Source organism: Bubalus bubalis, chromosome 4, assembly GCF_019923935.1.
Source record: "Bubalus bubalis isolate 160015118507 breed Murrah chromosome 4, NDDB_SH_1, whole genome shotgun sequence".
In the NCBI taxonomy this organism is placed as follows: Eukaryota; Metazoa; Chordata; class Mammalia; order Artiodactyla; family Bovidae; genus Bubalus; species Bubalus bubalis.
The window spans coordinates 83249185-83276696 of record NC_059160.1 but is presented as its reverse complement, the minus strand read 5'-3'; the positions used below and the strand labels follow the sequence as shown (position 1 = coordinate 83276696).

The 27512-nt window shown below is 37.3% G+C and overlaps 1 protein-coding gene across 6 annotated transcripts in view; it reads left to right on the top strand.

Moving 5' to 3' along the window:
* ADAMTS20 (ADAM metallopeptidase with thrombospondin type 1 motif 20) overlaps positions 1-27512 on the top strand; it is a 203859-nt gene that overhangs the window by 73187 nt on the left and 103160 nt on the right. For 4 of the 6 annotated variants that reach the window (XM_044941654.2, XM_044941653.2, XM_044941652.2 and 1 more), the window contains 11 exons: positions 830-935; positions 2763-2909; positions 4750-4891; positions 8612-8716; positions 14805-14950; positions 16079-16260; positions 16357-16493; positions 19328-19445; positions 21827-21922; positions 24812-24978; positions 25134-25263. In XM_044941654.2, coding sequence (XP_044797589.2) covers positions 830-935; positions 2763-2909; positions 4750-4891; positions 8612-8716; positions 14805-14950; positions 16079-16260; positions 16357-16493; positions 19328-19445; positions 21827-21922; positions 24812-24978; positions 25134-25263 — 1476 coding nt within the window. Of the gene's footprint in view, positions 1-829; positions 936-1104; positions 1238-2762; positions 2910-4749; positions 4892-8611; positions 8717-14804; positions 14951-16078; positions 16261-16356; positions 16494-19327; positions 19446-21826; positions 21923-24811; positions 24979-25133; positions 25264-27512 lie in introns of all 6 variants that reach the window. The other 2 variants (XM_025284010.3, XM_006077068.4) reach the window with 1 other exon arrangement.

Genomic DNA, 27512 nt, shown 5'->3' with positions numbered 1-27512 from the left:
CTATTAACTCCAGGCACTATTCTAAGTATTTAACATATTTTTAGTCATTTAATTATCATATGGTAATTGAATAAGTGTATGCTGCTTCAAAGCTTTAAAAAATTAAATAAAATTTATAATTTATATTGTTCTGGACTATTTTCTTTATTAGTACTGTTACCAGTTTAGACATTCAATATCTTTCCTACTAATTAGTACTGTTACCAGTTTAGACATTCATTACCTTTCCTACTAACCCTGCTGCTGCTGCTACTGCTGCTAAGTCGCTTCAGTTGTGTCCGACTCTCTGTGAACCCATAGATGGCCTCCTACCATGCTCCTCTGTCCCTGGGATTCTCCAGGCAAGAACACTGGAGTGGGTTGCCATTTCCTTCTCCAATGCATGAAAGTGAAAAGTGAAAGTGAAGTCGCTCAGTCGTGTCCGACTCTTAGCGACCCCATGGACTGCAGCCTACCAGGCTCCTCTGTCCATGGGATTTTCCAGGCAAGAGTACTGGAGTGGGGTGCCATTGCCTTCTCCACTAATAACACTAACGTGGCCTAAAATTTCATTCTTCCTGTGGCCTTTTCCTTTTCCTGTCTTTTACAAAATTGTTTGCTTATCCCATATTTTGGATTATTTTATTCAGTAAAAGTATATGGTTTCAGCTACTGATAAATCATTCTGTTCTTTTTTTTTTTCCTTTGCCTTATAAAATATCTGTGCAGTATTAACAGTCAACTGTGCATTTATTTCTAAGTAGTAATGCCAAATGATAAATGCTTTAGTGCTTTCTGTATGATTCTGCTATTCCCCATTTTGTTGAAATACAAACATGAAATTTTTCAGGTTTAGCAGAATTAGGTACCCTGTGTGATCCTTTACGGAGCTGCTCTATTAGTGAAGAAAATGGACTCAGTGCTGCCTTTACTATAGCCCATGAGCTTGGTCATGTGTAAGTACCTTCTGTCACTTCAGTAGTGTGCCTTCTACATAGCATGGCATGAATGTCTACAATTCTGTCTTCAGCTGAGTAATTAGCATCTTTATATCTTTACAAAATATTAGTAGTGTAATTTTAACCCCTGAAATGCTAACTCTGGCTCTTTTGTGATCTATGTTAGGTCAGACAGGCTACACAGATCAACAGACTAAGCAAAGAACTAGAACTTTGGAACTCTTTTCTTTCATTTACTGTATTGGATTATATGACAAGCACTTCTGGCCTCTATCCCTTGTTATCCTATGCATGACCAGGTACTGTGCTCTACCGTCTTATGGGAGGGCCTGTAGGGTCCCCTGGTTCTAGGGAACTCCCCCAAATATTTGTAGTATCAATTCATTTCTTGCTTTTATTGCTCAGAGCCCCAACAGAGTATGTGGTCTGTGGGAATTTCTTAATCACTGAAATATTTTCTTAAAACTTTTTCTCCCAGATCTATAGTTTTTTTTTTTTTTGGTAAACATTTGGAATTCTCCCATAGGTTCCTATATTATTAAAAATTCCGCTGGGGTTTTATGCTCTAAAAATGTGGAGGCCATGATTTCCCCTGATACCCGTGAAGCTCCCATAGAAAGTCAGAAATCCCTAGAAGTTCATCCTCTGAAAAATGATTCCCAATGTACCCACCCTACTCTTTTGATTTTTTGGTTATTTGCTAATAAGGAATTGAAGCTGGAACGGCTTCTCTTGAACTCCATTGTCTTTTCCTGGTCATGCCTTGACATCCTTAGAGTATTCAACTGGAATAATTTCAGGCAGAGATAATTTTTATTAAACTATTTCCTCTTCAGTTCCCTGTAGCATAGTTATATCTCATGACCACCCACCAAATGCACACTCAGATTTGTACGTGTTTGCTGAAGTAGAGCAGGTTCAGCAGCATGCCCGAGGTATATCATGCATTGCGGTAACATCCTGAAGGCAGTGTTTGCTGGTTACCAAGGGTGTTAACTAGTACAGTGTTCTTGCAAAGGATACTACCTTTTATTTTCTTCCTGAGAAACTTTTTAGGTGTGTTTAGAATATAAGTAAGTAGTTTAATTAAAACACTGATATTGAGTACAAATTTTGACAGGTAAGGACTGAATCAAGTGGTTTCAATATCCCTTCTAAATGTAGTTTTTACTGGGATCCTCAAAAAATATGTAGAATCTGTTGCTGAACAGCTGATCATTTAATGTCATTGCCCTTGTAAATATTTGGTTGCCATTTGGGAATATTTTTACTATTCCAGTCCTATCAGTCATAATTGCTTTATGATTATAAACCAGAAAGAGCAGTTAAGCTGTTTCATGTGAAATAGGTGGAAAGCATAAAGTGATATGGAATTAAGAATTAAAGAAGTTTTTTTTTTTTTTTTTTTTTTAATTCTGTAGTGATAGTCAGTAGTCTGGAAGTTATTGTGGTAGAGCCTTTACCTAATCTTTCTACACACATTGCCTTGGGTATGCATGTTGGAAATTATAATTGTTTTATGTGAATGCTGTGTTGATATTGTGATGAGGTGAGCCAGAATCCAAATAATTTGATTGTTGAAATTAACATACCAAAGCAGCAGACTGTGCTACTGATCAGAATTATAATCTACTATTTCTTAAACATCATGTACTTTTAAACATGAAGGTAAGCCTAGCATTTCAGTACTTTATGAAGAGATCAAGAGTACAAATCCTGATATAATCAGATTGATCTACATTTTAGATTATATTATAAAATAAGAGATCTGTTTCTAATGTGTACATTTCATTATTCTTTTTAAGTGTTTATTTTTATTTTTAGATTTAATGTTCCACACGATGATAGTTTTAAATGTAAGGAAACTGGAATTAAACATCAGTATCATGTCATGGCTCCAACTTTAAATTACCACACAAGTCCTTGGACCTGGTCAAAATGTAGTCAGAAATATATCACTGAATTCCTGGAGTAAGTGATTTCGTGTTACTTTAGTTACATAATTGAACATTTATTAGATTATAAAGTTTGAAATGTGTATTCTTTTAGAATAGTTCAATCTCTGTTGAGTTTTTTGTTGCTTAAATTTAAGTTTGCTTCCACTGTACAAATGGATGTTTAAAGACAAAGAGTTTTATTATTTCATTCTTAACTATATTTTTTTTTGGTGGGGGATTTAATTCAGAGCTATCTTTTTTTTTTTTAACTTGCGTTCCTGTTATGATAAAAACTCCTTCTTAGGGGGATGTTTAATGGGAATCAAAGCTTCCTTGTGTATTAGAATTTCTTCAGAAGCTGCTAAATAATATTTTGAGAGGAGTTTGAGTGGCTCAAGTTTGAGGTGTCCTTGAAGGACAGAGAATAGCTGAAGTCAAATTATGAGCATTCCAAATAGTTCCTTAAAGAGATGTGGAGTCTCTGGGTTTACCTGTCCTTTGGAGGCTATTGCTAGCTCAGATTGCCTCTTCATCTCCTACATTTCTCTGCTTCCCAACTTATCCAAATGCTGTTTCTATCCTAGTTACTGAAACTTGTTCTAAAAGCAAAGCCAAACTCTTTCCAGGTAATCTTTTGGTGTAAACATAATATTGTTTGATTTTTTTCTACTACATATTCTAATCACCAATTTACACAGTTTCACTTACCTATCTCTATGAGAACTATGGGAATGAATGAAACCATCTTTTGGAATATATATTTATAAATGTATACCTTAGTTATGATTAGCAGTGATTATTTATCCTTGTATGGGAACTTGATTTAAAAGCATAGCACATAGTTGCTGATCTGTACATGGTGGCATATGGCTTTGTTAGATTGCTGACTGAAGCACTGATTAAAAATACCAGTAGGTATGCTTATTTTTGGAAGGAGGTGATATGATTCTTGCCAATGGGTATTTTAAAAGTTATATGTTCATTTTTGGGGGACAAAATTTATTATGCCCTCTAGCCAGTAAAAAATTCCCCCCAAAATGTTTCTTCTAATTATTTCAAATTGAACAAATGGTTGCTTTTAACTGAATTGAAGTGGCTGAACATTTTCACAGTTTTCTATATACTATATATTACTTGACAAACTAGGAGTAGCAAATACACATTTTTGCCACTATCTACTATTTTGCAAACTCCTTTGAAGATATTAAATCATGCATTTAATAGCAACTTGCAAGGCAGACATTTCTACTCTCAATTAGCAGATGAGAAGTCTTAGACCCAGGGAGACTGACTAACTTGTTCACACCATGCAATTCGCAAAGTGGTGACACCCAAATGCAAAGTCCCAAGGCTGGCATTCTTTACCCTGCATTATATTCTCTTCCTAAGAAAATCTGTTTGAGACAGAGACAGCATAGCACTTTCTGAAATTCCTTTATTTTGTTGTCAACTATAAACGAACTTTCTCAGATGATCTGAAAATGTTACTTTTTACATTTTGACAGATTGGACATTAGATATAGGGCATTCCTGTTGGATAGCAAAGCAGACCAAAAGTGTAGTGTGATCAACATAGGAATGCATGTTTTAAACATTATATTTGATGAATTTTTGATTATTTTTCATTATTCTTTAAAAAAATTTTTTACCTTTAAGGCAGTTGTGGGGGTTAAAGGAGAACAAACACATATAATAAGTCCTTTATAAACTGTGAGGTTTTTTTATTGACTTTGATGTGAATTGGTTTTTAAATTATGAAAAAATACTGATGTTCTCTTTGAAAGTGCAGAGCTACAGAAAAATGTAGTAAAGAATCTTCTACTGAAATACATCCATGTGTATTCACAATATTTTTTTCCCTGTCGTTGCTACAGTACCGGTCATGGGGAATGCCTCCTTGACAAACCAAATGGAAGAATATACGATCTATCTTCACAGCTTCCTGGATTAATGTATGATGTAAACAAGCAATGTGAGCTTATGTTTGGTCCTGGATCACAAGTGTGTCCCTATTTAGTAAGGAAAATTATGTTCTTTTGTTTGCAAACTACCATAAAGTTGTAGTTAAGATATATTTCAAAATGTACTTTATTCTCTTGGACAGGTAGTGTGCTGAACTTATCTTGATTTTTAAATATTAGAAAAATTTGGTGTTTGTCAGAAAGAGGTTTTTAAAAAAGGGAAACTATAATTTATTGAATACTTATTATTCGCCAGGTGCTGTTTTAGATGGGCTTCCTTGGTGGCTCAGATGGTAAAGAATCTGCCTGCAACGTGGGAGACCCAGGTTCGATCCCTGGGTTGGGAAGATCCGCAAGAGAAGGGAATGCCTACCTACTCCAATATTCTTGCCTGGAGAATCCCATGGACAGAGGAGCCTGGTGGACTATAGTCTATGGGGTCGCAAAGAGTCACTCTTTGTTAGTCACAACTGAGTGACTGACTTTCACTTTCACTTTGTTAGATACTCAAAAATTATCTTTCAGTTCAGTTCAGTTGCTCAGTCGTGTCTGACTCTTTGCAACCCCATGAATTGCGGCACGCCAGGCCTCCCTGTCCATCACCAACTCCCAGAGTTCACTCAGACTCACGTCCATCAAGTCAGTGATGCCATCCAGCCATCTCATCCTCTGTCATCCCCTTCTCCTCCTGCCCCCAATCCCTCCCAGCATCAGTCTTTTCCAATGAGTCAACTCTTCGCATGAGGTGGCCAAAGTACTGGAGTTTCAGCTTTAGCATCATTCCTTCCAAAGAAATCCCAGGGCTGATGTCCTTCAGAATGGACTGGTTGGATATCCTTGCAGTCCAAGGGACTCTCAAGAGTCTTCTCCAACACCACAGTTCAAAAGCATCAATTCTTCGGTGCTCAGCCTTCTTCACAGTCCAACTCTCACATCCATACATGACCACAAGAAAAACCATAGCCTTGACTAGATGGACCTTTGTTGGCAAAGTAATGTCTCTGCTTTTGAATATGCTATCTAGGTTGGACATAACTTTCCTTCCAAGGAGTAAGCGTCCTTTAATTTCATGGCTGCAGTCACTATCTGCAGTGATTTTGGAGCCCCAAAAAGAAAGTCTGACACTGTTTCCACTGTTTCCCCATCTATTTCCCATGAAGTGATGGGACCGGATGCCGTGATCTTCATTTTCTGAATGTTGAGCTTTAAGCCAACTTTTTCACTCTCCACTTTCACTTTCATCAAGAGGCTTTTTAGTTCCTCTTCACTTTCTGCCATAAGGGTGGTGTCATCTGCATCTCTCACAAAATCCTATGAAATATCCTCGGTCAGAAAACAGTCACATACAGGTTAATGAAAATTAAAACATTCAAATAGTTATTTTCAAATGATGTTGTTTTGTGGGTGGGAGAGATAATACAAGTGCTTTGATAATGAATTGTATTAAAGACCCCAAGAATTTCATAGACTATATTTTACTTTATACAGATTTGAATCCAAAGGAATGAAATTTGGAGCCTATTGTTTAGTTTTCTTTAATCATTACTTTATAATTGGTTTCAAGGATTTTTTATAGGTTCAGTTCAGTTCAGTTCAGTCACTTAGTCATGTCCAACTCTCTGCGATCCCATGAAATGCAGCACGCCAGGCCTCCCTGTCCATCACCAAGTCCTGAAGTCCACCCAAACCCATGTCCATTGAGTCAGCGATGCCATCCAACCATCTCATCCTCTGTTGTAGCCTTCTCCTCCTGCCATCAATCTTTCCCATAATCAGGGTCTTTTCAAATGAGTCAGCTCTTTGCATCAGTTGGCCAAAGTACTGGAGTTTCAGCTTCACCATCAGTCCTTCCAATGAACACCCAGGACTGATCTCCTTTAGGATGGACTGGTTGGATCTCCTCACAGTCCAAGGGACTCTCAAGAGTCTTCTCCAACACCACAGTTCAAAAACATCAATTCTTCTGTGCTCAGCTTCCTTTATAGTCCAACTCTCACATCCATACATGACCACTGGAAAAACGATAGCCTTGACTAGATGGACCTTTGTTGGCAAAGTAATGTCTGCTTTTTAATATGCTGTCTAGATTGGTCATAACTTTCCTTCCAAGGAGTAAGCATCTTTTAATTTCATGGCTGCAATCACCATCTGCAGTGATTTTGGATGTTTTTCTTGAACACTCTTGCTTTTTCCATGATCCAGCGGATGTTGGCAAATTGATCTCTGGTTCCTCTCTGCCTTTTCTAAAACCAGCTTAAACATCTGGAAGTTAATGATTCATGTATTGCTGAAGCCTGGCTTGGAAAATTTTAAGCATTACTTTACTAATGTGTGAGATGAGTGCAATTGTGCGGTAGTTTGAGCATTCTTTGGCATTGCCTTTCTTTGGGACTGGAATGAACACTGACCTCTGAAAAAGTTGAGTTGACATTTTTATTGACTCTGTAGCCAAGATTTTGTCTTCTTTTGGGGGTAAATTTAGGATTTAGTTCTAATAAATGTCATTACTTTGGTGAATCCATGCCTTGCTTTTCCAAGCAGAATACTCATTTCATTTTCTTCAATCCCGTGCGGACCTTTGCCAAATTGCTTACTATACTACTAGATTGTGAAGATCATTGAACCAGGAATCTCACTTTGTTCATTCATTTAAATAAAGATATATTCCAAGGATTTAGTTCAGATCTGTCATATAATAGGAGCCATAAAACAAATGTTTACTGACTGTTGAATGAGTGAATACATGAATGATTTATGAATGAATGAATGGATGTATGAATAAATGAAAGGTACTTAACAGTGAGCACAGGGACATGCAAAGCATACTGCATGTAGTGAATATTATTCCTAAAATCTTAAATTTAAAATCACAATTATTTATGTCTTTAAATATCTACTCTGAAGAGGGGAAGATTTACGTCAATTATTTTTTATAAAAAAATACGTTTTTTTTCATACTGACTTGGATACTGAATGAACTTTGAATTTAAATTCAAAGAAAGAAAGGGATTATCTTGGGCATAGCTCCTATGAGCCTCTGTGGATTTTCATATCTTGTGAAAACTTCAGAACCCTATGTTCAAAAATTGAAAGTATGCATTATATTTACAAAATAGGAAACCAAGATACATTATACAGTTTTTCTATGCACATTATTCATACATTCCACTGTTGGATCAAAAGGACTTTTGGAAACTCCTTGTGATTAACATTTAACAACAAAAAATCCTTTAGAAAAATGTCTTGCAAAGAGAGAAAAGTATCTCAGTAATTTTGAATGCTTTGCTCCAAGTCATCTCTTCCATTGTTCAGTGTTTGATGATAATCCAATTTTTAAAAAACTAAATGTTGCCATTTTATGTGTTTAGAGGAAAATTGATGACCAAGACTGACTTAGTAAAGGTTATTATGTGTATCTGTGTTAGTTGTTCAGTTGTGTCTGACTCTTTGCAACTCCACGGACTGTAGCCCATCAGGTTCCTCTGTCCATGGAATTTGCCAGGCAAGAATACTGGAGTGGGTAGCCATTCCCTTCTCCAGGGGATCTTTCTGACCCAGGGATCGGACCCAGGTCTCCTGCATTGCAGCCAGATTCTTTACTGTCTGAGCCACCAGTGAAGCCCTAGTAAAAGATTATTACTGATTATTTCCAGCTCTGACCATGAAACCAGGAAGTATCTAGGATCAATGTATAAATCAATGCATGATACTGAATTGATCTGGTGGTTGTAGTGTTATTTTTACTCTTGCTGGCCTGCCTTTTATTACTCTGCAGAAACAATGCAGGCGTCTCTGGTGTACCAGTGCAGAAGGAGTTCACAAGGGCTGTCGCACTCAACACATGCCACTGGCAGATGGAACAAACTGTGGTCCTGGGATGGTAGGTTTTCTCGAAGGGTGAGTTTTGTATCAAGAGATTATCCAAGGATGTGATTGCTCTGTGTTTCAGCACTCTTCATTATTCACCGTCATATTTTCTTCTGCTAGTTGAATTAATGTTTTTGCTGTATTTGTTTACTGTATGTTTTCAAGTGAACTAGAATTTCTATTTTATCCTTTTTTCAAGATAAAGCAGATGGATATTATAGTTATATAATTGCATGGACATTTACTTATGTAAGCATATTATAGTCTTGTTATTAAAAATGTGTCTAGCCATAAATATTTCAGAAAATATCTGAAATACTCCAAAATTTAAGGATTTACCATTGTATACATTTCTTCTAAAAATTCAGATAAATATAAATGAAAGTTTTAAGTTTCTTTGGAACTTTATTGGTTTTAGTGTTTTTAAATACATTGTATCTCTAAGACAAACTGTCAATCATACTGCATCTTTTCCATTCTAGCATCAGTGATAAACTTATGTAAATCTGCCAACATGATGTGAAGTGACTGGGTTCACCGTGATAATGACATGTGATCTATCACATACATTGATTGGTGGATATTGAACAATACATCCCACTCAATCATAGTGTATGATCCTTTTAATGTATTGTTGAATTCAGTTTGCTAATATTTTGTTGAAGATTTTTGTATCTATGTTCATCAGTGAACTGGTCTGTAATTTTCCTTCTTGTGATACCTTTGTCTAGTTTCGTTATGAGGGTGATGCTGGCTTTGTAGAATGAATTCCAGAGCATTTCTTCCTCTGTAATTTTTTATAATAGTTTGAGAAGTATGGGCTTCCCTGGAGGCTGAGCCGGTAAAGAGTCTGCCTGCAATGCGGGAGTCCTGGGTTCGATCCTTGGGTTGGGAAATACCCTGGGGAAGGGAAAGGCTATCCGCTCCAGTATTCTGGGCTGGAGAATTCCATGGACTTGTATAGTCCATGGGGTCACAAAGAGTCAGACATGACTGAGTGACTTTCACACCTGCAGAAAAATAGGTGTTACTCTTCTCTAAATGTTTGTCAGAATTCACTTGGGAAACCATCTGGCTCTGGACTTTAAGGGTTGGGAGTTTTTAAAATTATTGATTCAATTTCATTACTAGTGAACTTCATTAACTGGTATTTTAACATTTTCTTCCTGATTCAATCAGGTAAAATTGTACATTTCTAGGAGTTTATCCATTTCTTCCAGGTTATCCATTTTATTGGTATGTAAGTGTTCATCGTAATCTCCTAGGATCCTTTGTGTTTCTGTGGTGTCAATTATAACTTCTTTTTCATTTTTTATTTCATTGATTTGCTGCTGCTTAGTGGCTTCAGTCATGTCCAACTCTGTGAGACCCTATTGACTGCAGCCTGCCAGGCTCCTCTGTCCATGGAATTTCCTAGGCAAGAATACTGGAGCGGGTTGCCATGCCCTCCTTCAGGGGATCTTCCTGACATAGCTATTGAACCATATCTCCTCCACTGCAGGCAGATTCTTTACCACTGAGCCACTGAGAAGGTTTTAGCCTTCTCTTATTTTCTTGATGAATCTAAATAATAAATTTTGTTTATCATTTCAATTATCAGCTCTTACCCTCTTTGATCTTTTCTATTCTTTTTTTGGTATCTTTTATTAATTTCTTCTCTTTCTGATCTTTATAATTTCTTACCTTCTACCAACACTGAGTTTCGTTTGTTCTTTTAATTCTAGTTCCTTTAGGTACAAGGTTGAGGTATAAGGTTTACTTGAGATTTTTCTTCTTCCCTGAGGTAGGCTTGTGTTGTTACAAATATTCCTCATAGAACTGCATTTGCTTTCATTGCATAGTTTAGATTGTTGTGTTTTCATTTGTCTCCAGGGTTTTTTTTTTTTTTTTTATTACTTTAGTGACCTATTGGTGGTTTAGTAGCACAGTGTTTAGCTTTCACACTGTGTCTTAGTTTTCTCTTTGCAAAATGTTTCTTGTAGTTGATTTCAGGTTTCATAGGGCAATGGCACCCCACTCCAGTACTCTTGCCTGGAAAATCCCATGGACAGAGGAGCCTGGTAGGCTGCAGTCCATGAGGTCATAAAGAGTCGGACACGACTGAGCGACTTCACTTTCACTTTTCACTTTCATGCATTGGAGAAGGAAATGGCAACCCACTCCAGTGTTCTTGCCTGGGGAATCCCAGGGACAGGTGAGCCTGGTGGGCTGCCATCTATGGGGTCGCACAGAGTCGGACATAACTGAAGTGACTTAGCAGCAGCAGGACTGTGGTCAGAAAAGATGCTCAATATGATTTCAGTCTTCTTGGTCTTATTGGTTGCCAGATTCTGTCTTGTGCGGAGATTGCTGGCCACTTGCAGGTTTGATGGGGTCCTGATGTGGCTGGCTGCATGGTCAGTGGACGCTTGGTCTTGGTGCTGGCTCACTGGTGGTTGGATCTCGATTCCAGGGCAGTTGGCTGAGGTTCCCAAGAGGTCCCAGAGCTAGTGCCAGCCTGCTGATGGCCTCCTGATGGGTGGTCCAGGTCTTTACACAGCTGGCTATGGAGCCATGGTACTCCCAGGAATGGTGTCTGTGGGGTCCAGGGAGTCCATGTACTTGTCCCTGCCCACTAGCGGCTGAATCTGGCCTCAGAGCTAGTAGTTGCCCATGGCGAATGGAGCTGGGTTCTGGGGTCCCTGTGTACCTGGGATGTCCTGGAGCTGGTGTTAGTTTCCTGGTGGGTAGGCTAAGGCCCAGGAAGCCCTAAGACTGATCTGGTCTACTGGTCGCTGAACCTGGTCTGGGTTCCTGTCTTCAGGGCCCTGCTAGTCCCCAGAGTCAGTGTGGGCCAGCAGGTGGTATGGCTGGAGCCCAGGAGTTATAAGGGCTGGTACCTGCCCCTGTTTGGGTGGAGTCTTCTCTGATGGCTGGCTGCAAATCTCTTGGAACTTTGGGGTTAGTGATGATCCACTGGTGGTTGGGGCTGGGTCCTGGGCCCTCTGGTGGTCAAGACCAGCTTTTGGAGTGGCTGGGGTCTCAGTAGGTTCTATGGCAACTGGCTGGCTAGAAGATGGGTCTGTGTTCCCTCCCAGGTAATTGCTTGCCATGGGGTGACCCAAGGTATGTGCCAGCAAGCCAGTGAATGGGGCCAGGTCCTGATGCTAATAAGCTAGCAGAAGTGAAAGTGGTGCTTGCCAGTACCAGTGTCCTCGTGGTGGGACGAGATCCCTAAAATGCCTTCTGTCAGCTTCTGTGTTACCAGGGTGAGGCCCAGATGCTTTCTTTCTTTTTGGGAAGCTCTCCAAGATCAGCAAATGGGTCTGACCCAGGCTTCTTTCAAATTTCAGCTTCTTCTCTGGGTCTTGAAGCATGTGATATTTTTTGTGTGTGTGTGCCTTTTAAGAGTGGAGTCTCTGTTTCCTACATTTTTCTGACTTTCCTGAAAGTAAGCCTTGCTGGCATTCAAAGCCAAACACTGTGAGGCTCGTGTTCCTGGTGCAGGACTCCCAGGCTAGGGAGCCTGCTGTGAGGTTTAGACCTCTGGGTCCTTGGGGAGAACCTTTGCAATTCTAATTATTCTTTCGATTGTGGGTTGCCTACCCAGGGGTGTGGGTCTTAACTATACTATGTTCCCTCCTACCCATCTTGTTGTGGTTCCTTCTTTATATCTTTAGTTATAGTCTTTTCTTCTGCTCTTCAGGTCACTCTCATTGATAGTTGCTCTATAAATAGTTGTAATTTTTGTGTGTCCTTAATGAAACTATCTAGTATACTCTCTCTTGGCTAGGAGCTAGTGGGTCAAGCTTCTTTTGTTCAACATGATGGTTTTGAATTCTATTCATATCATTGTGTGCATCAATACTTCTTCCTTTATGTGGCAGTTTAATGCAGTTGTGCCATAATTTGTTTACCATTCTTCTGTTGATAGATATTTGGGTCATTTCAAGTTTGGGGCTTTTATGTATAAAGCCACTGTGAGCATCCTTATATAAATCTTCTTGTGGCCATATGTTTGTATTTCTCTTGAGTAAATTGTTAGGTTATAGGGTAGGAGTGTGTTTAACTTCATAAGAAAGTACCAAACTATTTTCCAAAGTACGTGAACCATTTTAGACTCACCAACCAATATAAGAAAGTTTGAATTGTTCTGCATTCCCTGCCAATTTATTTTGTTAGCCTTAACAAACTTTTAGCCATTCTAGGGGGTACAAAATAGAATTTAATTCTTATTTTGACTTGTATTATCCTAATTATTATCAATTTTGAGCATCTTTTTTATTAGCTCACTTAACTATTTCCCCAATGAGACAGTATGGAGAGCATGGGTTTGTTGAAATCCAGGTAAATATGGTGAGATACTGAGACCTACTTTAAAACCCATGTAGATTAACAGTAGGGGTGACATTTGGCATAAAATGTAAATCATGCTAGGTATAAATTCCCTTTAAAAAATTAACTGAAAATAGTTAGCCCCTATGCATTAGCCATATTGAGTATTAAGAGGTCCTGTTAATCAAGGAAAGTTTAAACAAATATCCTATAATTTTTCCTTTAGTTCTTTTATCTTGTGACTATCTTACATGGGTGATGTCTGTTAAACACTTTTCATAGAAAATCTATTTGCATGTAGACATGCTGAACCCATCTGACAATGAGTTAATTTTACTGCACGATGAACAACATAGCATTCTTTTTCATGGTCTGTTCCTTCAGAAACATATAAATAAAAAGGGAATGTGCCAGGATTATTTAAACATTTCTGGAAGATGCCCATAAAATTTACCTGCACACAGTATATTCTATTTTGAGATTTTATTTTTGTTCACTTCTAGTATGGCTTTCTCATATTAAATGATTTTTTCTAATGGAGGGCACAAAGCATTTTTTTTCTGCTAATAATCTTGGTTATATGATTAATTAATTCAACAAAAATTTGTCAAGGGCTTCCTACATGTCAGATACTATTCTAGGTGCTCAGAATATATCAGTGAACAAAAGAGGAACAATCCCTGCCCCCGTCCTGGAGCTTATATTCTAGTTGGATACTGCAGTATTAAAAACAATATAATGGTACCATGAATAAGAGAAATAGAGCAGAAAAAGGATTAGATGTTGTGTGGTAGGAGAGGGCAGATTTGCAATTTAAAATATGATGGTCAAGGGTGATCTTATGGGAAGTTGCCTAATGAGCTGTTTTAAAGGAAGTGAGGGAGTTTGCTATGAGGACATCGCAGGGGAGTTGAGCTCCAGGCAGAGGGAACAGCCCGACTTCTAAATCTGGAATTTTCCTAGAGTGTTTTACTATTGCTACTGCTAAGTCGCTTCAGTCGTGTCCAACTCTGTGCGACCCCGTCCCTGGGATTCTCCCAGGAAAGAACACTGGAGTGGGTTGCCATTTCCTTCTCCAGTGCATGAAAGTGAAAAGTGAAAGGGAAGTCGCTCAGTTGTGTCCGACTCTGAGCGACCCCATGGACTGCAGCATACTAGGCTCCTTCGTCCGATGGAGGGACTGATTTTGGATTTTTCATGTCTACTAATGGGCAGGAAGGCTGCGTACTGGGTGGAAGGGATGGTGGGAGATTTTGGGTATTGGGTGGGTAGAAGAGGTTGTGGGAGATTTTGGACACATTCTTTTGTAGATTTCCACTTTCTTGATGAAAACAAGAAATAAAGTGATCTTTGAGACTTTGAATAAGATAGAGTAGAAAGTTAGCTAAAAGAGTAGGAGAGTGATAGATACCTTTGCATAAAAGGTAGAAGCATGGTTATAGACCATATTAATCAAATATTTGTTTGCTTCTTTTTCAAAAATACTTTTCATTATTAAGTTTTCCCCATAGGTATAGGTCTTCCTTCTCCAGTGAGACTCCAGCTCTCATAAGCACAGTAAATTTCCTGTTCTTTTTTGCATTCTGTTGATTTGTTTACAGTTACTCAGTATATACTCAGGAAATATTCACAAAATGGTATCAAATGTAATTTCATTTCTGAATTGATAACATTCTGCTTAAAGTTGTATGCATTTTCTGCTACTGGTCTTTCTGCTGTTGTTATTATTACTGTGATGTCCTAACTAGATAACACACGAATCATTTCTTTTTGTGTCATTTTCATAGCATTGCCACCATGGGCTATGTGTAAATAAAGAAATGGAAACACGTCCTGTAGATGGCGATTGGGGACCATGGGGACCTTACAGTTCTTGTTCAAGAACATGTGGAGGTGGAATCAAAAGCACAAGCAGGCTCTGTAATCGCCCCGAGTATGTCTTTTTTATGTCACTGTAAATTAAGATTATCTCAAGGCACCAGAAAGTAAACATCAGTTTCATTCACTTCTAAAACTGGAGGTCAGTCTGTAAGTTTCTGAGATTCAGAAAACTTCTGGAATACTTTAAGCCATATTACTCTCTATCTTGGTAGATTCAAAGTAAAATACTTTAAAGAATTTGAGTTAAGACAGCCATTTTCTTTCTTTTTTGATTTAGTGTAAATTTGAGAAATAGTTGCAAATAATGACAGTAATATAATGGGATTTTTACTTTTACTGTGCTTTTGTTAAAAGAGCCTGGCCCCTTTCAACTGTGCTTTGGTTTTCCTGGGTAAACTAGGTAGTTTTGTTACTGGTTCTTACTGTTTGGTATAATTTGTCATGTCATATTTTCTTTTTCTTATTTTCATCTTATAGTTGCTTCAATGTCTTTAGCTTGAATAAGTACTGAAGCACAGATCCTGCTCACCAAACTATTTAAAAGAATTTAGGCATTCCATAAAAATTTTTAAAAATGGTTCTCTTATTATAGATATAAATAAAGAATTTTTAATGCAGAAATATGACATAGTATGAATAGAGTATGACTTAGTTTATTTGAATTTTAAAATAGTTGAATTATGCTGAAAGTCTTCATATAAGAGTTTAATCTTCCAACATAAACTGAAATGGAGTTGGATGTCTATAGATTGATACCATGAAATTCTTTGAACTGAGTGATATGTAGGATATACACAACAAAGAGTAATATATACTTCTTTTTAATTTTAACATGGTGTCATCTTCCTTTGTGATCATCTTGGGCTCACTCTATATGTCTCCCTGCCTCCAAAATGAATAAACAAATCCCCACCATTAGTTCCTTGTTAGTTAATCTAGTCGTGAATAAGACATCATTTCTGCCCTCCGGGCCACAATGTCCATGTTAAAATGGATTTTCTATAGTTCATTAACCACAGAGTTGCTTCCCAATCATGTTACGTACTTCTGTTAAAAACAAAAAGTGTTAGTGGGACATCAGTGATTTTCCAGATCCTGGAAAGGGATGGAACAGTTTTAGAATGAAATGGCAGAAATAACCTTGTACTGATGTGCTTTAAACTGTAATGAATTTGACTAGGCCAAGAAACGGAGGCAAGTACTGTGTGGGCCGCAGGATGAAATTTCGATCATGTAACACTGATTCATGTCCAAAAGGCAAGCAAGACTTCCGTGAGAAGCAGTGCTCTGATTTTGATGGTAAACATTTCAACATCAATGGTCTCTCCCCTAACGTGAGGTGGCTTCCAAAGTACAGTGGGAGTAAGTAATTAGAATGTTTTTTTGCTGTGAACAATTTTGAGACAAAGGAACACACAGCTGTGTTCGTGTCCACCCAAATTGGACTTTTTCTTACAGTTGCTGTAAAAGATCGTTGTAAACTCTATTGTCGGGTGGCTGGAACCACTAGCTTCTACCAACTGAAGGACAGGGTTGCTGATGGTACTCCTTGTGGAACTGAAACAAATGACATCTGTGTTCAAGGCCTGTGTCGGGTAAGTAAAATTATTGCATTTAAAATGACTTTCAGAATACTGTTTTCCTTCTATTTTTCTAGCCAGATATTACTTCTGCAACTTGATATACATTCTTATGAATTTCAGTGCAGCATCCTTTGTTGCTACCCTGCTGTCTATAGGAACATGGTTAGGAGCTATTGTTTGCCATCAGGAGTGACTCACGAAGCAGTAAGATGAGTTTGCTGGTTTTGTTTTGCCTATGGTGCTCAAAATCAAGATGAGGGATGAAGTTAACTTCCTAAGATGTCTCAGGACCCAAGGAATGCAAAGTTCTTTCGCTAGTTTGAACATGACCTTCTGTGGAGACACTTTTTCCTTCTGTGTTGGAAGTGGTGATATCCTCCCACCCTCTTTCCATTCTCCTATTTATATGCATTAGACAAACTTTTACCAAATTTCTATTTGGGCTCCCCCAGTGGCACTAGTGGTAAAGAATCTATCTTCTAATGCAGGAGACACAGAGACACAGGTTTGATCCCTGGGTCAGGAATATCCCTTAGAGGAGGAAATCGCAACTCACTCCAGTACTCTTGCCTGAAGAATCCCATGGACAGAGGAGCCTGGATGGCTACAGTCCTCGGGGTTGAAAAGAGTCAGATATGACTGAGTGCACACACACACACTCTGAATGCAACATACTGTTCTAGTCACTGAGATGAAAGGATAGAAAAGAACACCCGCCTCTGACATGGTGGCAGATCTGTGGGGGAGATGGGTGCACACACAGGGCTGTGGGCTTATCTGCAAGGTGGCATGCAAACATTGTAGATGGCATGTCTTATTCTATGGGGAAGTGGCTAAAGGATTTGGGGAGGCTCATGCAGGGTGTGAGTCTGGATCTAATTATTAGGATAAGAAAGTTTTAGAAAGGTGAAGAAGTAAGGGGCCAAGGTTGGAGGTGGCCACCAGCTAATGGTTGTTATGTGAAAGTGTTTTCCAAAGTCCTTGAAGATCCAAGGATTTGGAGTTAAGCAAGAGGTGTGATTTGATTTGCATGTTAAAATCTTCAGAATGTACTGAGTTGTTAGGAAACTGGAGTTAGGAAGGCCATTTAGCAGGGCTTCCTAGGTGGTGCTAGTAGTAAAGAGCTGGCCTGCCAATGCAGGAGATGTAAGAGACGCGGGTTCAATCCCTGGGTTGGGAAGATCCCCTGGAGGGGAGCATGGCAACCCACTCCGGTATTCTTTCCTAGAGAATTCCATGGACAAAAGAGTTTGGCAAGCTGCAGTCCAAAGGATTGCACAGAGTTGGGCATGACTGAAGCGACTTAGCACACATGCACTCAGGCAGGGTTTTAGGTGAGAGCAGATGAGCCCCTGAATTAAAGCATGTAAATTGCAGATGGCAATTCTAAAAATGGATGGTGAGTTTGAGAACTAGGATAGTGAATGTTGTCTAAAGAATATAAGTATCATCTTGTGAACTCATTCCTTAAGTGGAACTTAATAGGACCAATTCTTCTCCCTATAACCAAACATCTGTTATTACCTAGGTGATAAAGGCCTTGCACCCAAAGGGCTAATGAGATGTTTAGAGAAGCTGAAAATAACTTACAGATTGGAAATAGCTTTCAACTTCCCTGATAGTTCAATTGGTAAAGGATCTGCCTGCAGTGCAGAAGACCCAGGCTTGATTCCTGGGTCAGGAAGATCCTCTGGAGAGGGATAGGCTACCCACTCCAGTTCTTGGGCTTTCCTTGTGGCTCAGCTGGTAAAGAATCCACCTACAATGTGGGAGACCTGGGTTGGATCCCTGGGTTGGGAAGATCCCCTGGAGAAGGGAAGGGCTACCCATTCCAGTATTCTGGCCTGGAGAATTCCATGGGCTAGTCCATGGTGTTGCAAAGAGTTGGACATGACTGAGCGACTTTCACTTCACTTTATTTGACTTTTAAATGTGAGAAAAAGGGCACTTGGTGCCTGAAAACTTGTTTTATCTAAGTTAAACCCAGAGAGTCAGATATAATGAGAAAATATGACATATGTCTGAACATAAAGATGCATGTTACTTTCAGAAAATATCTGGATGAAATTTTCATTTTGGAAATATTTACCTTGTAAATACAAAGTCATAAGGCCTATGAATTTTTCTTATTCTCCTGATCACTAAATTTAAAGGAGTGTTCCAAAGAACTAAATGTTACTGCAGTGTATGCAGAGGGCACCATCTGTGTGGAAAAGAGCTGCATTTGTTCTTTCAAAGCCTTGGGTCAAACTGTGTACTCTCACCTTTATTTATTTACTCATTTGTTTCTGAAACACTTTATTATGCTGGATATTAATTTTAAGGAAATAAGTTATTTCTTTCAGATATGCTCAGTTTATCCTCAGACTTCTAAGGTCATAAGTTAAAAAAAAAAAAAAAAAAAGTAAATCATCAACGACCTCTTTTTGAAGTTAGTATAGTGTGTTACTTTTTGTCCCATTTGAATCACATGTCCTTAAAGAATTACTCTCAAATAATTGAAATAGGAATCACTGTCAATATTTATTACAATGTGGATTCTTAGTTTTTAACCTCCAGGAATTTTTAAGAACATTTAAGAATCTATCTTTAAATCCTACACCAGGTGATTTTGATGCAGGAAGTATGTAGATGATCCTTTAAAAAACTGCTTTTTCAACCATGTGAACAGCTATGTGAAAATACCGGTGTACATATAACAAGATCATTAGATATTCTGAAAAAAATCCTGTTGTATTGAATTTCCTGTTAATTGAAAGAATATTTTTGGAAAGAACTTTGTAAAGCCCCATTAGTGGTTTGCTGGTCATTTTAATAATCTTGACTGTAATTATTGTATTTTGAAGCAAGCTGGCTGTGATCACGTGTTAAACTCCAAGGCCAGGAGAGACAAATGTGGTGTGTGTGGTGGGGATAACTCCTCCTGCAGAACAATGGCAGGTGTCTTCAACAGCGCACATTATGGTGAGCTTTGCATTTCTTTCCAGTTTTCTCTTTGGATATAATAATGGGACTATATCATTAAGGAATAATAGTGTTGGTTTGTTATTGTTTATTCTGTATTTTAGTTCAAAATGATTAATTAAATCTTGTACAAGTTGTATGATTGAATTAATGAATTTACCTGCTTAAGACAAGTTTAATTCTTAAAAAAAGTTTAGGTGCATTTATTAGAATAAATCCAGTACAATTTGACAATGATGTGTAAATAGTCCCCCTGTCGTACCAGTTAATGAAGTGTTTTTAATGCTGCTTCTGCAATCTATATTGTATATGTTTATAATCTTTCCAGGAAATTTGCTTTCAGTTATTTTTAATCATCTGAACCACATGCTTTCTGTGTGATCTGGCCTATCTGTTTTTTTTTTTTTTTTTTTTTTTTTACTCTTTTTTTAAATTAATTTATTTTTATTTTCTATCTGTTGTTTTTTATTGATGATATATTGAAACTGATTGAAGGTGAAGGATGAAGCTGTTAACTTAAATGTTAATTTGGAATTATCATTACATTTGATTTTTCAGTAAGTCTGGATTACAGATATAATTGATATTTGGCCATGGCTTCATTTTTCCTGAAAATTTTTATGAGAATATTTCAGATATTTTCCATTAAATTTTCTGAGAAATGTTTTTTATGGTAATAAAATAAACCCATTAAAACTTTCTTTGCAAAATAAATGATGTATGTTTTACAGTTTTATTGTTCAGCTTCAAATTGTATTCACTTGTTTTTGAACAGAGTTGTTTAAGGTAGTAAGAATTGCTTCAGTTAAAACAGAGTCATTTAGATCACTATATTTGTATGAAAAGTGTAGAACATTTACTATTCTGGTCATGCTTATGCATCTAAGTTACTAGATGATTTGACATTATTTTTCTAGTTGTTATGATTCTTTATTTCTTGGAAACCATATATATTTGATCCCTTTTTATCATCAGTGGCACACATTTATCAAAGTCTGGTCTGTATTCACTGAAAAGTAATTTTGCTATATAAAGCCGAATGCACCAAATTAGAATTTAACCTTGCAAAATTGTGCTATGAATTAATCAGTTTGCAAATGGAAAAAGATTAAATTCATGCGCAGGTTCTGAACAGCATTTGTCACATTACTGCCCCCTAGTGTTAGCTTTCATCTTGTCACATTTGCAATGCCTTGGAATACTTTCTTGAAAAGCATAGCAAAGACATAAATAGTGGAGCTGGTAGGAACATTTTATAGTGAAAAAGAATCATGAGTCAAATTATTTTTGTAGGCTTATAATCTACAACCAGTATGCATTTAATGTATACAGAATAACCATACCATTTATCACCTTATATTTAAATGTGATATCTTAAAGAGATATAAATAAATAAGGCTGCTCTGAAAACACAAGATAATCTCATATGAGACTTAACCTCTTTTAAAACTTCCTCTTCTAAAGTTAATTTCATATTTATAAAATTTAATGTATATGAAAAATTTCAACTCTTTTTGTTTTTATATTAAATGAAAGAGGAAAATCCTAGTAAGAGAAAGGAAAACCTTAGAATAATATCACTAGAGCAGAATTAATTGTTGACTTAAAACCTGAGAGTATTTGGAAAACGATGTGACATGAGTGGTTTTAGTGCAGGAAAAATGTTTCTTGTTTAATGTATATTTGTATATGTAATGTAATGTATATTTGATATAGTGTTTCCTTATATTTTGAGAAGTGCCAGTGTTATTGAATTTGGTCTCATAAAACATTTCTCTAGAGTAAACTTTTTACTTTTCTCTTGACAATTTGTTAGTAGACTTTAAAAAATAATGTAAAATTTGGGGGATAGCTATGGAGATTCCTGCTTACACTGGAACCTAAAAGCTTAAGAAAAATATTTCTCTTTAACGTTCACTATTTTGCTGTTCACTGAGTCTGTGTAAACATCTAGCAATGGTCAACTATTTTTATATCTCCTGGATTTGTGAATAGCATTTGGAATCCTGTATTTTTCCCCATTAGGAAGTATAAAATGTTAGCAGTATTGGTCATATTTAAAAATTAATGTGTGTGTTAAGTAGTTCAGGAGCTAAATTACTAGATTCATTTTTATTCTATATTCAGAATTTTAAAAGTAAGAGAAATTAGGAAGTGCACCTTAAGAATTGCAAACTCTGTGTTTCTAGACAACAACCACTTTTTGTTAATCCTTAGTAATTTGTATAAGATATTGATTCAAAAAGAATAAGCACATATCATCTTTCAGAGATAAAATGAAATTAATTCTGACTATACTATTCAGATTTTTCACTCAGCAGTACTAGCCTCTGGGCCATCTGCTTTTCATGAAAGTTAACATGTATAAAATTATATTGCAGGTTATAATGTCGTTGTAAAGATTCCCCCAGGAGCAACAAACATTGATATTCTTCAGCACAGCTATTCTGGAAAACCAGAAGATGACAATTACCTGGGTAAACATTTTTAGTTCAATGGCAGCCAGTATGTGCAGTTTCATGGAGGTCTGTGGTTGTAAATTCTTGGAAGGCAAGAAGAGCCCCTTGAATAAACATGCAATTTCGGCTCAGACTAAGCCAAGTCATCTGACTCCATATATGTGTTCTCTTTTTGAATTACATACCATATCATGTTTTAAAGATACTGAATTAAATTCTGGAAGACAAATTAAGCTTTTTTCCCCATGAGGGTGTTTTAGATAACCAGGGGTTATATTCAGTTAAAGTTGTGTGTGTATTTAGAATACAGTTCTCTAGTTATAAACCTCATTGGGGTTAAATGTTTTTAAAAAAGTGAAGTCGCTCAGTAGTGTCCGACTCTTTGCGACTGCATGGACTGTAGCCTACCATGCTCCTCTGTCCATGGGATTTTCCAGGCAAGAGTACTGGAGTGGGTTGCCATTGCTTCTGCAGAGGATCTTCCCAACCCAGGGATCGAACCTGTGTCTCCCACATTGTAGGCAGATTTCAAACCATCTGAGCCACCAGGGAAGGGAAATGTTTTTAAAATTGTTTCTTAAATATCTTTACCATGTAGTACAAGTCTTTTAAATACAGTTTTTTATTGTGATTGTATTTTTATTGCTCTTGTGTAACAGAAAGAGAACTATAGTTTCATATTTTTGGATGTTAATGAACATAGTCCTAATATATTCTCTTTTAGCTATTTCTAGAGTATACATTTCAGTTGTTATTTACTTTTTGGAAATTGACTTTAAAGTATTTCACTTAGGCCCAGAGATGAAAAGAATGCTTTACAAATCTTTTGTTTCTGTCTGATAAATACCTTAATATTGACTTACATGTAATTCACTAAGCTGGCGATATAAAGCTGATAATGCAAAAACACCTGCCTCACATTAATGAAATGTGAAATATTGGCTCAAGTAATCAATGCTTTGAATTGATTGGGAATCTGAATCGATAATGAACAGCCCATTTCAGAAATTATATTTGGCTTTATAGAGTCAACTGTAGAAAGAACAACTGCTGAATGGATGCAGATTTTCCTTCCAGGGTGGTGAAAAAGTTTAGACAACTAGTAGAGGTTACACAGTGTTGTGAATGTACTACATGCCATCAAGTTGTTCAGTTTAAAATGGTTAATTCTGGTTTTGTTAATTTCACCTCTATTTAAAAAAAAAATTCCTAAAGGGTAAATGTTTTAACTGTTTACATTTAGTTGCACTTCTTTTTCTTTTGCATATACATAGATATATGCCATATATATCATTTGGTATAGACATTTGCCATATGTATTATAGATAATTTGTTATGTCTCTCTTAGGATCCAAATGTAGATATTTGGTTCTGCTCAAGTTTAAAGATTAGAAATGTTCACTACTAAAATATCAGTATACTTTGTGAAAGAACTACTAATGGGAATATCAAAATCTAAATAGGGGAGCAAAATATATGTGTGGAGTCTTTAGAAAGGACTTGTAATTTGCTTTGGTAACTAAAAATAATGAAATATATTTAGTTTTTCTCAGTAAAATTTTGTTTATTTCCCTTAATTTTAGTGTAACAGGCAGTCCTTTAAACAGGGCTGTCCACTTCTGATAATGTCCAAATTTACAGAGTGACTTTCATTTTGTTGGTTCTTCACTGAATTCAGTGTAGTGTATAAAGACAATCACAATAGTCCACACAGACACAGAATCACCAAACATATTTGGTAGTATTCCCTTCAGCATTGGTTTAAAGTGTGTAGTATTTGTTAAGTTTAGTCATGGTAACTTGTGTGCTTTGGGTAGGGTTTCCTGGAAGACCAAATAAGTGTTTTCCAAAAAGATTATTCCACTGAGAAGTATAGTAAATCAGCAAAAATGTATTTAATTAACATGGGGGTTTTATTAGTGTAAAATTTAAAATATTAGACACCCTCTCGAAAATTTAAACTAACAGCACAGTGCTTTACAATTTATACATTAAAAAAAAAAACATTTTCCAAATTTTATTCTAATTAAAAGTCTGTGAGTTGGGAATTTTTATTATTCCTATTATGCAATTAAAAAGCAAGTAGTTTATCCAAGATCACATAGTAATTAATTGGAACAATTTGAATTTAAATCAACCGTACCAAGTCCTGTGGTCTTTTTATGACCACAACACTGTGGACGCCATGCATTTTTGTATTTACAAAAGTAACAAATTATGAATACATACTCTGTTCCATACTCATATACACATGTAAATATTAGTGTATAGATAGGCACACATATACTTATTTGATATGCAGATGTTAATACCTGTCCATGGGAAAGCGCAAGAATCACCAGGGGCAAGAACAGAGGGGGCAGTGGAAGGGTTCTGAAAAAGTAACCACTCACACAGGCATGACCAATGATGAGTGCCTCCCATGAAAAAGATCCAGATGTTTACAGAGGGAGGAGTGGATAGGCATGGGCTTTTAAAATATTGACCCTAGGATGTTGAAGCTTTATACATGTTTTCCAAGGTAAACAGAACACTACAGCAGCCTGGCTGCCCTTTCTTTCCTCCCCGTGGATGACCAGGATTGATTTAGCTGATCTGTCTGCATGACTTCTCTCTGTTTTTCCACTTCCTGTATGTCTCTCCTGGTGCTGCATGCTTTGTGAAAGATGACCTTCTCAGAAAGAAAAATTATAGAGTGAATGTATTTTCATGGGTTTGGCTGATATGCTGAAGTTTCGCTGCTTATGGGTTAGATACCACTTTATAGTAAAATAAAGTTTATTTCCTCTGTATTAATTTATATTTATATTCTCTAACTGCAGAAGAAAAGAATGTGAATTGTAAAAGTTAAAACTGTTTCTGGACCGTTGACGGTTTTGCTGTTTCATGAGCACTATCCTTTTACAGCATTATCGGACACGCAAGGGAATTTTCTTTTGAATGGGAATTTTGTTGTAAGTATGTCCAAAAGGGAAATCAACGTACAAGGAGCTATTTTTGAATACAGTGGTTCAAACAACTCAATTGAAAGGATTAATAGTACTGATCGACTGGAAGAAGAACTTGTTTTGCAGGTAAATTCTTAGTAGTTGTTACTAAGACAATTTTAATCATAATAGTAAAATATGCTTAAGTAAATAATTTGTATTTATTATTAAACATAAAGTGATATCTTTTAAGAATACATCTTTTATGAATTGATTGTGTGCCCCTTTGCATTTTTATTGAGGTTTTGTGCGTGGGTAATCTATACAACCCTGATGTACGTTATTCCTTCAATATCCCCGTGGAAGAGAAGAGTGATCTATTCACATGGGACCCATATGGACCATGGCAAGACTGTACAAAAATGTGTCAAGGTACACTAGAATTAAATAAAAGGGACATAAGTTCAGCTGTGGCATGCTGGTATAATTTGGGGTGCTCTTGAGTCTGGCTGCCTGTGGAACCCACATACTTATACCACATAGACTTACAAAGGTTTCCCGTCTTTGTTCTCTGTCTGCTTTTCTCCCCACTCATTCTGGGCTTCTTATGCTTAACAGCCTCCCTTATCTCAGCCCTTTTCAACGTTTTGCATCACAGCTCCTTTCCTACCATGTCCTTAATCTTTTTCTCGCAGTTACAGAAAGGTTCGCTTACCGTGACACAGTTTTCTAGTGAAATGCTCACCTTCTTGTCCTTTTTCTTCCATCCACTTTCCCAGACACCCATCTCCTTCTTTTAGTGTTGTGGGGTCAACATTCTCCCATCCTCTTATTTCCCTTCTCTGACCACAGGGAAATGTGTTTGTATTGATGGATGAATAACTGAAAGGAGCACAGGGGAAGATGAAAAAGCCATGACATTATAGTAGAAAAGCAAGTGAAGAGGCTGGTATCTTTGGGCAGTCTATAATTATGAATACCTGGTTGTGTGATGCTACCTTTGTTTGAATCAGTAAATGTTTATCGACAGACTATTGTTTTGGATTATTAGGACCCTGGTTTTGCATTCAAATTTTAAAGTCTAGTGGATGAAACACAAGAATGAGTAAATTTTCTTAATTTTAAATGGTAAAAGCCATGCCACAAGTAGGCATCGAGGAGACCCCAGGAGAGATGGAATGAGCAGTATGAGGTGAAATGGGAAGATAGAAATTGGTGTAGAGTGGAAAAGTAGTTCCCAGGGGCACTAGAGACAAGGTCTGGGAATTAGGGGAGCAGTGAGTCAGAGGAGAAGCAGCTCCGAACAGTACAGAAATGAGCTGAAGAAGGTAGGTGGCCAGAGGCAGGAATCACAGAAGATGGGAACTTGAAGGGCATGTTAACAAACTGACCTCAAGGTACTAAAGGAATGGTGGTATCCCATCCCAGAAAAAGGCACAGACTTGGTCCTGTGGTACTAGAACAGCAGTGCCCGGATGCTGGTGTGGCTGTGGAAACAGGCATTCCTGTTTGAACAGTGTCTCCGGGGAGGGAGACTGAAGCAGATGATGCCAGGCTGACTGGAGCAAACACTGCAAGTAGGAACAAAGCTTTGGTAACACACAAGACAGAGGAATTCATTTCGGCAAAAAGAACCTGGTTGTGCTTTATAGAAGAGCATAGAGAAGTGGTTTGGGCGTCTGGGACCAGTATTCCAACATAACTGGGTAAAACTGGTCTGTGGCAGTAGAAATGGGGAGCTAGAAGAAATCTAAATAAATAGTTGAATGAAGGAACATTCTAAAATATGGGGGACACACCAAATAAACACATAGCAAGATGCAAAATGAAAGGCTGGAGAAGGCGTTTTGAGATAGTTTGAGAGTCTGAACCAGGAAAGATCTCTTTCCTACAGAAGGAAAGGAGCCATTAATTCAATGGCCACAAAGTATATACTATGATTATAGTTCCTTTTGTATGTGTATAACTTTTGCGTTTCTCTAAAGTGAAGTTTCTTTAGTTTTGTTCACTTGTTTCCCTGTGCACTGAAAATGATCAGGCTCCAAACATTTTGTGAACGCTATAAATTTTGTGTTAATATTTTGGAGCTCTATATTCAGTGTATTGGTTTCAGCTTTCCTTTCCTTTTTCTTATCTGTTGCTCCCTTGGCCCTCTCCTCTCCTGCTCTCACTTGGCCATGTTGCTTTTCAGGCCTGTTACCCGGCTGTCATCGTGTGCTTTCCCTTCTTTATCATCCTGTGAGGTCTCTTTAACTTTCTTCTGTGTTGGATTCCCTGTGTCCCAAATTCTGTGAATTCCTCTTTTTATTTCCTCCACTGAGGATAACATAGCTGTCGGACATTTCCTGAGAAAGCAAGGCAGTTTTTAGAGACCTTTCCTGTCTGAAAATAGCATTATTCTGTTCTCACCCTTGATTGATAGCTTGGCTCATATAAAATTCTGAGATAGATTATTTTCCTTTAGAATGCTGAAAATCTTGTTTTCCAATTTCCAGTGCTTGGATATGATACTTCCTGGTATAGAAATTTTGTGTCTCCCCTCCTAAATTCCAGGAGTGAGAAATGTCAGGACACTGTGTGTTGGGTTGGCTTTTCCTTTCATCTATTTCCCTGGTAATTAGGATGCCTTCCAAACTGGAAACACAGATTCTTTGATCTGAGAAGTTTTATGTATGATATCT